The sequence below is a fragment of the Microcebus murinus genome, chromosome 2 (genome assembly GCF_040939455.1).
Source record: "Microcebus murinus isolate Inina chromosome 2, M.murinus_Inina_mat1.0, whole genome shotgun sequence".
Classification (NCBI taxonomy): domain Eukaryota; kingdom Metazoa; phylum Chordata; class Mammalia; order Primates; family Cheirogaleidae; genus Microcebus; species Microcebus murinus.
This window is the reverse complement of record NC_134105.1, coordinates 19,068,893-19,081,629: the sequence shown is the minus strand read 5'-3', so window position 1 is coordinate 19,081,629 and position 12,737 is coordinate 19,068,893. Positions and strand designations below refer to the sequence as shown.

Sequence of the window (12,737 nt, the reverse complement as noted above, 5' to 3'; positions counted from 1 at the left end):
GATCGCTGGAGCCCAGGAGTTTGAGGTTGCTGTGAGCTAGGCTTATGCCATGGCACTCTAGCCTGGACAATAGAGCAAGACTCTGTCTCAAAAAAAGAAAAAAAAAAAAAAAATCCCTATGCCCAGGCTATTTTCCAGGCTAACTAAATTAGAATCCTGGAGTTGCAGGGATCAAGGTATTGTATTAGTGTTTTGTTCAAGTTTCTAATGTGAAGTCATAGCTAAGAACCACTGTCCTAGATGATGGTGCCCCCAGTGATAAGCACAGATACAGAGGATTCTGTGAATAGATTTATTAGGACCGTCTAGTAGAACCTCTTTGGAAACTCTCAAATTCTAGGCCATGTACATATTTGTTCCCCATGACCACCATTACAACTACCACTGGATCACGGTGTTATAGAAAAACCTGTGGTCATTTTATTTTACCCAAATGCAAATAGTTTTTCACAACCAAGCCTTTTTTCTTTCCTGGAGTGTTACAAATGATGTATCTAAGTCCAACTGTGATTTAGAGCTGAAAGGGCAGTTATCACAGAACCAACGAATTATCTCTGAAGCTGTTGCCTGGGCCACTGTGCCACCCCACCAGCTCTATCCTGTTTTTCAAGGAAATGCAGCAACACCTATTCCATCCCAAACCAACCTGCCCCTGGTCTCCAGTCTTCTTGCAAGTCTCAATTTTTCTAATGGCAGCACATTATCTAATACCTCATCAGGATGTTAACTCATAAAACTTACTACAAAAGCTTGAAAAAAAGTTTATTTGTATTAAGTAAGTGCAAGAGTGCAAAGAAATTTATGCATTTGGGCCCTTGTTTCCCTACTGTTCACATCAGTTTAGAAGATTAAGTGACAGTAAAGGGGATGGAGTAAATGAATATAAATATACCCAGGGTAGCCAAATCTTCTAATTCACTAAAGGATGAACCAAAGTTGTTGGCCCAATTCACACTTACGTGAGAGCCTAAACAAATTATGTTCCCTTTAACTTTTCTAGGCCTGTGAAAAAGGGAAGTGGACAACATTTATATTACAAGACAGCAATTTTATTGAAACATTTTTTTGTCTAATGGAGAGATTAATTTCTTGTTCATAAATTAGGATAAGTCTAACATCACTATTCCAAACCAGTATTATTTACAAAAATGAACCTTTTCTTTGCTTTATCGCCAGGTTCACAGGACTAAGTTTTAAACCAACTTCAGTCTATCTTTTAAATTCTTCCTGCTATCAAATGCCCAGAAACCCTTATAGGGTAGGGGGCAGTCTTTTGACAGCAACATTCATCATTCACCAGGAATGTAGAACCACAAGCAAACAACAACAAAAGATTAAATCATTCCAAACAATTCCTGTTTGCTTTTCAAAAGCATGCTATGTCTAATTCTCCCTTTCTATGCAGACAGGTGGGAGAGGGACCCCATAGAGCATAGTAATGTTAATTAAATTAACCCCTTTAAAAAATGGACAAGATGGCTTAGTGTGCATGAGGACGGGCTGCTGTGGATGGCACTAGCAGATAATGAAGTAAACTTTAAACCCAGATTAGTAACATGTACCCAACAAGTGGCCAGCTCAAATAGATACTTCTCATTTAGTCTGAATCGCATGTGCAATTTTTTACTTTCCAGTTAAATACAGTGCTCAAATCTTTCAAAACAGATAGAGAATAGGCTCCAAATTAAAATGTTAAATAATAAAAATCACTGGCCCAGTTTCTGACAGACTCCAATATGCTGGGTGCAAGAAAGTAATTCTATCTCACTTGCAAGTAAAAAGGTATATTTTGTATACACATAAAAGACAATATTACGAGACTGTAGTGTCACCTGTCAAAACAAGAATATCTAGAATGGAATTTTCAGTAAACACTTGGGATGAAGGGCAATCAGAATACAAGAGAAAGCAAATTCACATAAGTTAATTCCTAATTTGAGAAATCAATAAAATCAATAAATTGATAAATACTGTCTCCATAGGTCACTAATTCCAAGGACTATTTAGTAGTTAGTTTCTAACTAAATTACTACAGGACGCTCTGGTGTATGCTCTCTTCTTGTGATCGGTTTTTTCTGGCAAGACTCCCACAAGCACTTGCCCTGGAAAGCAGCTCACTGGAGAAGGCTCTGAGGCAATCACTTCGTTTTATAAACTAGCCAGATAATAAGTCCCAAGATTACAATAATCACTGACAGGACAAGCACCAGGATACACATCTTCTTGCGAGATTTTTTCTGAGGAAAGAAATATGTAAAGAAGATACTCGTGAAACAAGTAAAATATTTTATATCTAAGACTCCAAGAGTGCCTCATAAATTTACCTCCTTGTAATTTCAAATTAACTCTATCCATGCACAAATATGCAGAGACCTTCCCTAAAATTTCAAGTCACTAGTGCTCGGCAATAGTGCACGCTTTAATTCCAGGTCCCCAAATACAATTTTGCTGCTAGGCATTGTCTGTAATAAGTTATTTATGTATATGTATTCTAGTAATAGTTTTATATCTATTATAAAATTTTATGTTCATTGTCAAAAATATAGGCAAACAGAAAGAGAAAATAATTGCTAACAGATAAACTGTCAACATTTTGATTGTATTTCCTTATCTTTTATCTATATATATTATTATTTAACATAATTGGGATCATACTGTATGTTTTATACTTTTCTCACTTAACATTTAGCATAAACATTTTCTGTTATTATAAACTCTTCATAAACATTTGTTAAGTCGCATATAATACAACTAAGTGGATGTATATAATTTACTTAATTATTCCTTCACTATTAGACACTAAAGTCATCATAGTTTTTAAAAGAAATACTAATATTAAATACAAATTTCTTTAAGAGTATTCCCAGGTAAAATAAAACTATCTCAGGAACATGGAAAATGACTGAAATGCTATTCATTTCTAAAAAGCCATGCAACACCAAATTGATGGAAATAAGAAGGACCTCATTCACAGTATTTGTACACTGAAATTAAAGACCCAGATAAGCCACAAAACCAGAGTTTCAACTAAAATGTAAAAGATTTCACTTTATAGGAACAGTTCCATAATGATTAACCCCTATTTATTCATATATAAATAGCAGTTGAAGTTGATCCATTCTCTGTGGCAACAAACAACATGAAGTATCTATGAAGCCCTACTTTCACTGCACCTCTTACTACCTGAAACACATTTTGGCTGTTTAGGACATAAAATTAGCCTGATTTAGGGGTTAGCTTTGCAGCTAAGATGCTTCTGGTAAGTTTATTCAAGGTTTGATGACTTTTTGTAGATCTATTTGCAAAGGGAAATACTAAAAATGGAACTAGAACTACAATTATGACTACTTTCCTTAGCCTAAGCCTAAGCAAAAGGCTGCAGCTATTCTTAGCATGTCAATGTACTGTGATGGCCCGTAAAGTCTACAGCACAGAATGACTTTCTTTGGTACCTGCTTTTACCTGATAGTAAGCAGCTCGCTGTAACTGATCGGTGGCTCTTTCAACATGCACCTCAGAGCTTTCCACGTTGGCTTCTATGCTATCTGCAAAAAGAAGGACAGAGGATTGTTTTAGAACACTCAGATGTTTCAAGACTGCAAACTGAACAGATTTCTGATGTCATAGGTCCTGGTTTCACTACCACCATCCTACTATCCAGCCATGAAATCAAAAGTTACTACCTCAATAAGAGAACATCCCTATTCTTTGGAAATAAACACTGACTTATTTAGGTGCAAAGGTCTACAACGTATGCAATTTACTCATAAATGATTCAGAAAAAACTGTGTGTGTGTGTGTATAGAGAGAGAGAGAGAAAGGGAGAGCTAGAGAGAGAACATAATAAAGCCAATGAGGTAGAATGTTAATGAGAGGTAAATCTGGATAAAAGGTAGAAAGGAGTTCCTTGTAATTTTTCCAATTTTTTATAAACTTGAAATTATTTCCACATAGAAAGCTTAAAAAAAGAGTTACTAACCCTATAATTGTACAAGTTTCTGAAGGTAAAAGCTGGGAAGCTGACAGCTAGTTCTCTAAACAAAGACTTACCAAGAAGCTATGGCAAGTGAATGGGACTGAGTATTCATGAGGACTCACTTTAACTTCTACATTTGACAACATAAGAAAACTGCTGGGCCGGGCGCGGTGGCTCACGCCTGTAATCCTAGCTCTCTGGGAGGCCGAGGTGGGCGGATTGCTCGAGGTCAGGAGTTCAAAACCAGCCTGAGCAAGAGCGAGACCCCGTCTCTACTATAAATAGAAAGAAATTAATTGGCCAACTGATATATATATAAAATTAGCTGGGCATGGTGGCACATGCCTGTAGTCCCAGCTACTCGGGAGGCTGAGGCAGTAGGATCGCTTGAGCCCAGGAGTTTGAGGTTGCTGTGAGCTAGGCTGACGCCATGGCACTCACTCTAGCCTGGACAACAAAGTGAGACTGTCTCAAAAAAAAAAAAAAAAAAAAAAAAACTGCTAAGAAAATGAATTTAATAATTTTTAAAATGGCTGGACTTGAATTCCTAGGCTAAAGTGGTCCTTGATCCTCAGCCTCCTAATAATCTGGGGCTACAGGCATGTGCCACAGTTACTGACTTCTTTTTTTTTTTTTTTTTTTGAGACAGAGTCTCGCTTTGTTGCCCAGGCTAGAGTGAGTACCGTGGTGTCAGCCTAGCTCACAGCAACCTCAAACTCCTGGGCTCAAGCAATCCTTCTACCTCAGCCTCCCAAGTAGCTGGGACTATAGGCATGCGCCACCATGCCTGGCTAATTTTTTCTATATATATTAGTTGGCCAATTAATTTCTTTCTATACAGGGTCTCACTCTTGCTCAGGCTGGTTTTGAACTCCTGACCTCGAGCAATCCGCCCACCTCGGCCTCCCAGAGTGTTAGGGTGACTTCTTTTTACACAAATGCCAACAACTCATCTTGAACTTAAAAGTATCAATAATACATACCAATCAGATCACCTTGGTCATGGATCATCACAGCCAAATCTTTAAATATCTGATTGACATCCAAAATGTCAGCCTAAGAAAGATAAAAAACAATTAACTGACATTAAGCAACATGTAAGAAGATTCATTACTTCTACTTACCTAAAGTTTTAGTTATTAATATAACATGTTTTTAAGGCTCTATAAAGCATGCTTTCCTCATAAACAGGAAATGATCTATCACTACCTACCTAATATTGTAAACTAGAAGCATATAAATCTACCCTTCAAGCAATATTGACTGGATATACTGCATGGGAACCAGTAAGATCACCCAAGCCCCAACAGTATAGAGTAGAAGGCTGGAGTGCTGGTATGGATAAATTCTCTGTGTGACAGCCATATGTGAAGCCTACTGAGCCTTATGGCAAAAGCCTGTGAGCGCCTTCCAAAGACAATTGCTGGGACTTTGGACTAGAGAATTTAAATGGTTTGTATAGGATCATGCTACCTGAGAAATGCAATGAGGATATAAGCAGTGAGCCTCTATTTCCCTAGTACTGACTCTGGAACTGTGTGAAGAGCTGCTGGATTCTATTGTCACCTGGACAGTACCCTATAAACAACTCTAAACTAACTGACAAAGAGCTACTTGGTTTCTGGATGGTAGTTCCAAGGTGAACGGACATCCTGTTTGGAAATCTGCTACTCTAATCAAAGAAGGTAAAAACAAATCAACTTGGTGGGCTCAATTGTGCCCCGTTTTCCTAGTAGTGATGAAAGAATTAAACAGTAGTAAAATCCCCTGTATTTGGGTTTTTCTGACTCATGGGCAGTGGCCTATGACTTGGGCATGTGGCCAGGCAGAAGGGCAACCTGCCCTATTAAAGAGATGCCCATATGGGGCATGACCCTGAGGACATTTGAGAGTACATTTAAGTAGGACTTTAAGTAGGACATGTTGATGTCCATTGGAAGATTCCAATTTGAAGTATAATTGGAATCATATTAATAGTTTGGCAAGAGTAGTTCTTGCCATTATCTCAATCAGTTGTTAAGAGTCTGCTATAGTTGGAGCAGTCTGCTAGTTGCTATAGATACAACTAACTAGGGTGGGGAATGGGGAATGAGTACACAATAAAATAAGAAGAAAGGGGTTATATAGGAAATGACTAAATGAATGGTATGGAAAGGTGTGCAGAAAACGAAGACTTTGCAGAAGAGGCAGGACTTGAACTGGCCTTAAACCAATTAATTTCTTTCTATTTTTATAGAAATAGAGACAGGGTCTCGCTCTTGCTCAGGCTGGTTTCAAACTCCTGACCTTGAGCAATCTGCCCGCCTCGGCCTCCCAGAGTGCTAGAATTACAGGTGTGAGCCACCATGCCCAGCTAAGATATGACATTTTTGAAGGCAACAAAATAATCTTAACTTAAGGATAAACTGCCCCATCTAAAAACAGACACAGATGACCTCTAGACCAGTGGGTCTCAATCTGGGCTACATGTTATAGTTAGGAAGCTTTTAGAAAACATCCATGCCCAGGGCCTCACCCCCAGAAATGATGATTTATTAGATCTACTGAATCATATAAAATTATGGATATTTGCCCATTTTTAACCTACAAGAAACAGGAATTTCACATAATCTAATCTAATAATTGGTGGAGGGTCCTAGGGAGGAGAGCTGGGGCATTTGAAAAAAATCTTCTTAAGGTGATTCTAATCTAATCTAATCAGGGTTCAGAACCACTGCTATAGAGGAAAATCAAGGAGGAGCTCAAAAGTCACTCCCTCTCATTCTCTCTTCCCCCGACCCCAGCGATGGTGGTCTTCTATCTCCATGAAGGAGAAAACTTCTCTGGTTTAAGGAAATTTTAATGGTCACTGTGTAAAGTTAAAGTTGGAAGCTCAGTTAGGTAAGAGAGGCCTACAGACCTCTCCCTCAACCTCTTCCTCAAAAACTGTTCCTACATCTCTGATCAACTGAAGTGATAAGATCTACAACTTGGGATTGGACTTTAGGATGTACAGAAATGGAGCAAGACTTTTGCCCTGCCTTTATACTGGGCTATTCAGACTAAGCAAAGAGGCTCTCCATAGAGGCCTGCCTAAGAGATGTTGGCACTGAGATTTGGGAACTAAGTTCTAATGAGCGTGAAATTATCTGTTTGCCTTGTTCTGTTCTCCATGCATATTTCTTAAGGAGACTATATAAGATGTGGTGTGATTGAGGAAAGGATTTGGATACTCCCAGGCCAGTATCATCATAATAGCAGTTCAAATTCACCATGATTACCGTGAGACGGATAATACACAAATCATACAATGACTCACTTCATGCTTTTTCATAATTATTTAGAGAAAATTCAGGTAAAAAGTGCAGATACCTGCAGACACACTGAGTCAAACCAAAAACACAACCTGGTTCTCACCTCCAGCTGCCGAATTGCCGTTTCCCTCTCTTTAATAAGTTCCAGATCCTGCTCAGTAATGGCCACCTCATCCTCCTGGCTCTGCATCTGGTTCCACTCCTCATGGCTGCAGGGAGACAAACATGATAGTTGATTCCTCCTCTCTAAGGTGTGACAAGACATATCTATAACATTTCTACTGCCAGCAAAACCTATATAAAGACATTGCCAGGGCTCCAACTCCTCTGGTATCAGTGCAAAGTCCTTGAGGGCTACCTTCTTCATAACTAGAGGCAAAGAGCTGATAATACCAGGAAAGCACAGTCTCAGCTTCACCCATGGAAGCAGAATTCTGAGGGATGGAACTCCTTGCTGTTTCTGCTTAGGAGTACACTCTGCAATCTTGCCAGGACTTGCTTGAAAGTGAAAGTAGCCAGAGATTTAAGCTCAATGAATTATACCAACCCATCTTTTTCCAGGACACTCTCAAAGTACAAGCTGTGTTGGTTCCTTGGGTAATAAATGGGTAGAGGAGAGCAGACTCAGTGGCCTATTGTGCTTCACCAATTAGTTTAACAGAATCACATCTCCTGTTCAGAAATTTCCTTGAGGTTATTATGTTTTAGGTTAATTACCTCTTAACAAAAAGCTACTGAACTGTTCTAACTCTTCTTTTTCAAGTCTTTAGAAGAAAGGCATATTACATATTATACAAGACATGAAACACTTTTGAAATTCCAGTATTATGTATTTTTCCAATATGTATAAATCATACTTCATCTCTACAATATTTATAGAATGTCTTCCATGTGCTGGAGATACAAAACTGAATAAGACAGAGTCCCTAGGCCTTTGAGGTACTCATAGTGTAGTGGGGAGAGATGGAAACATACTTTAACATGATAAAACTGTTAAATTCTATACTAGTAACATGGATACATTTATATGGGATTAGCTTGGAGAAGATAAGAAATATATCTTTCAGATACAAATTATCTGCTTTTCCCCTTAATATTCCCAGAAGGATGAACTGCCTCCATTTTACTGAGTAACCAGAGACCCAAGAACTTTAAAGAACTTAAATCTGAATTAGAAAAAAGACGACTTACCCCTCCTAATCTGTAAATGTGTCAGTTCATATTTATTCCTAAGGAGTCAAGCTCCCTCTCTAACACAGACATCAGGGGTTTCTTGGAATTTTTTATTCACCTTGAAATTATACCTTCCATAACTCAAAGATCTTAGAAAAGCCCATGGTTTTTACTTTTTGATTTTATAGATTATAAGTTACCAACCCCAGGTTGCCCTTTTTTTCTGATTTTTTTAAATTAAAAATAAGCATAAAGATACAGACCCCCATCTCAACTATCCAGCAGGTTATATGAATAATTCTATTACCTGTCAAATGAGACCAGCTGTTCTTCTCTTTGCCTCTCTTCTGCCTAGAAAGCAGATGGCATTATTGCTACTGTTATCCCGAAACATGTTACAGACAGCCACACAAAACAAGGGTTTCCTTAGCTACAGTATAAAGAAGTAGCATCCCTTGGCTCCAACGATGACACAGGACTCTGGCAATCTGTCTCAACTAAGAAATGGGTGTGAAGTGGTTGAAAGCAAATCTGCATTCCAGTTTGAGCCCAGAACAGAAACCATACTGAACAAGATGGAGAGAAGAACATGGGTAAGAGAGATGGATTAAAAAATGAAAATGATAATAATAATAACAACATATTTTTAAATTTGAGGGGAAGTAAATAAAGGGAAAAGTTGAGAACTTGCAAGAAAACATTTTCAGAACATGTAAAAAAAATTTAGTGTCAATTTATAGCATATCAGATACTAAAGTGGCAAACTCACTTCCAAAAGCAGTCTAGGCCGGGCACGGTGGGTCACACCTGTAATCCTAGCACTCTGGGAAGCCAAGGCAGGAGGATCGCTCAAAGTCAGGAGTTCAAGACCAGCCTGAACAAGAGCGAGACCCCACCTCTACTAAAAATAGAAACAAATTATTTGGACAACTAAAAGTATATATATAAAAAATTAGCCGGGCATGGTGGCACATGCCTGTAGTCCCAGCTACTCAGGAGGCTGAGGCAGGAGGATCACTTGAGCCCAGGAGTTTGAGGTTGCAGTGAACTATGATGATGCCACTTGCCACTACCCTCCAGCCAGGGCAACGGGCAAGATTCAGTTTCCAAACAACAAAAACAACAAAACCTCTACATATATACATATACATATATATATGGCAGACAACTTCTTGAAAATAAACATAAGCCTGTCACTTCAGGGAAAACAGACAGTATTTGCTGACAATGATAAAAATGTAGCTTTCAAATAAAGAAAAAACAGAATTTTAAAAGACTTGTATCTGCTACTATTAAGAGTTTCCCAATATTTAAAGACTTTTTTTTTTTTTTTTTAAGAGACAGGGTCTTGCTCTTGAACACCTGGGCTCAACCATCCTCCTACCTTGGCCTCCCAAAGTGCTGGGATTACAGGTGTGAGCCACTGTGCCTGACTTTTAATAATTTTTAAGAATGCAAAGGGGTTCTGAGATCAAAAAGTTTTAAAACTCTTCTTCTATTGTGTTGTATCTTTTTCATATTAATTCATGGGAATTCTTTATTCTAAATACTAGCCCTTTGTCAGTTATACATAGAGCAGTATTTTCTACCTGTCTGTAGCTTGTCTTTTCACATATTTACAATTTTCTTTGCCCTTCATTCCATTGGGCTTTTCAGACTCTTCATCTGGGATCACTCTCCTTCTGCTTGAAGTATATTCTTTAGAATTTCCTTTAGTAAGGTGTGCTGATAGGAAATTCTCTGTTGACTGAAAATGTCTTTAATTGGCCCTCACTCTGGATATGTATTTCCACTGGATTTCGAATCCCAGGTAGGCAGTTATTGTCCCTCATAAACATTCAAGATAGCACTGTACTGGCTTCCATTGTTGCTGTTGGGAAGTCAACTGTCAATCTATTGCATCTTTGAAGGTATTCTATTGTTTCTCTAGCTATTTTTATGATTTTCTCTTTGTCTTTGGTGTTCTGAAGTTTCTCTTTGACATATCTAGATGAGAGATTTTATTTACTCTGCTTACGATTTGTTAGGCTTCTTGACATTATAGACTAGTGTTTTTCATCAATTCTGAAATATTATCAGTCATTATCTTTTCAAATATCCACTTGCATTCTCTGTTTGCTCTAATTTCATTCTGTAACTACAATTTAAATTATTTTAGATCTTTTCGCTCCATTTTCCATTTCTCATGATCTTTCTTAAATATTTCGCCTCTTAACCTATGCTACATGCTGGATAATATCTTCTAACCAATTTTCTAGTTAAACCACCCATCCATTAAATTTTTTTTTTTTTTTTGGAGACAGTCTCACTTTGTTGCTCAGGCTAGAGTGAGTGCCATGGCGTCAGCCTAGCTCACAGCAACCTCAATCTCCTGGGCTCAAGTGATACTACTGCCTCAGCCTCCCGAGTAGCTGGGACTACAGGCATGCGCCACCATGCCCGGCTAATTTTTTGTATATATATATTTTAGTTGGTCAGTTAGTTTCTTTATATTTTTAGTAGAGGCAGGGTCTTGCTCAGGCTGGTTTCGAACTCCTGACCTTGAGCGATCCACCCACCTCAGCCTCCCAGAGTGCTAGGATTACAGGCATGAGCCACCTCGCCCGTCCCGTCCATTAAATTTTTAATTTCTGTATCATACCTTTCAATTTTAGAAATCCTTTTCATACTTTTTCAAAGCTTCTTTTATTACTTTTAATGCAATAAGTATAGATGCTTTATAATTCTAATATGCAAAGTCTTTTTAGGTATATTTTACTTCACTGTTATTTCCCCTAGTTGTTGTTTAGAGTAATTTGTTTCTTCGTGTACTTGGTTATTTTTAACTTGGTGCTACTCATTGCACTTGATAAATCGCTTCCGAGTATTCTTTCAGGGCTAGGATAAGGTGTCTTTCCACAGAGAGAATTTGTGTTTGCTTCTGTTTGGCGTGTAGGTGCCATACCAGTCCAGGACCACTTGAAGCTTATGGCTTTGGACCATTCAGGTAGTAGGAATTTACACAGTAAATCTGCCTGAGGGTTACTTTGTGGTACAACATATTGTCTGAATTTCCCCTCCCTCCTGCATTCCTCCACCATCTGTATAGTTCAGTGCTAATGTAGCCTTTTCTGCAATCCCCTAGGGGACAGGAGGGCTTACTTTTTGCTTACCTATATCCTGAGGATGTAGTCTTTTAGGGACAGTTTAATTTTAGAAGTGCCTTCTTTAATATTCTCCACCTTGTGTGGATCCTGGGCTTTGCCTTTTATCCACTTCATGTCATGAGGACATCAAAAATGAAGTTCAGGCCGGACACAGTGGCTCACGCCTGTAATCCTAGCACTCTGGGAGGCTGAGGTGGGTGGATTGCTCAAGGTCAGGAGTTTGAAACCAGCCTGAGCGAGACCCCATCTCTACTAAAAATAGGAAGAAATTAATTGGCCAACTAAAAATATATAGAAAAAATTAGCCGGGCATGGTGGTGCATGCCTGTAGTCCCAGCTACTCAGGAGGCTGAGGCAAAAGAATCACTTGAGCCCAGGAGTTTGAGGTTGCTGTGAGCTAGGCTGACACCACGGCACTCTAGCCCAGGCAACACAGTGAGACTCTATCTCAAAAAAAAAAAAAAAAAAAAAATGAAGTTCAAGTTTGCCTTCAGTAAATATACTCAGTTGTAAATATAGTTTCAGTGCAACACCTCTCTTAGATTTATTTTCATGGCTCTTTGATACTTTTAAGAAGTTGGGTTTTCAAAATCCAGTATTTGATACTTCTTTTCAAAAAGAGAGGGCTAGTCCAAATACTCTAGCCTGTAATATTCTAAGAAACAGATTCATCTTTTTTCAAGTTTTTAACATAAAATATAACAAAATGAAAAAGAAAATTACACATAATTCTACCTCCCGTATTTTTTAACCCTTATACATATTCCTTTCTAGTCACTGACAACATGCATACATATTTTTTACATAGGTTATTCTAATCTGACATTTTCACAGCTATTCTAATCTGACATTTTCATAGCAGCTAATGTATATGTGTGTTATTTGGGGTGATAGTAAACAAAGGCTAATGATCAAAGAGGAAAAAAAAACCAACTTGGGAAACAGCATCCTAAAATTGCAAAGGTCTTCCTTTGGAGATCAACTTACAGAAAGACGAGATCCAGCTCTTGCTCTGGCAATACTCTCCTTTTCCTTTTCAGATACCCTTCTCTGCACAGCCTGGAAATTGTTTAAGGCTGCAGAGAAGTCATTCATGAGGCGTTCCTTCTGAAGTTTCTGCTGGCGCTAAAGAAATTAAGAAAGAATTTG

The 12,737-nt window shown here is 38.3% G+C and overlaps 1 protein-coding gene across 1 annotated transcript in view; it reads right to left on the bottom strand.

Annotated features, from left to right (window-relative positions):
• Positions 1–745: 745 nt before the first annotated feature.
• Positions 746–12,737, bottom strand: part of STX12 (syntaxin 12) — a 32,136-nt gene continuing 20,144 nt past the window's right edge. The window contains exons 4-9 of the mRNA XM_012750713.3: positions 12,576–12,713; positions 8,750–8,793; positions 7,373–7,478; positions 4,960–5,032; positions 3,463–3,545; positions 746–2,237 (exon numbers count right to left, since the gene is read on the bottom strand). Of these exons, the coding sequence (XP_012606167.1) occupies positions 2,139–2,237; positions 3,463–3,545; positions 4,960–5,032; positions 7,373–7,478; positions 8,750–8,793; positions 12,576–12,713 (543 nt within the window). The 3' untranslated portion in view covers positions 746–2,138. The remainder of the gene's footprint in view (positions 2,238–3,462; positions 3,546–4,959; positions 5,033–7,372; positions 7,479–8,749; positions 8,794–12,575; positions 12,714–12,737) is intronic.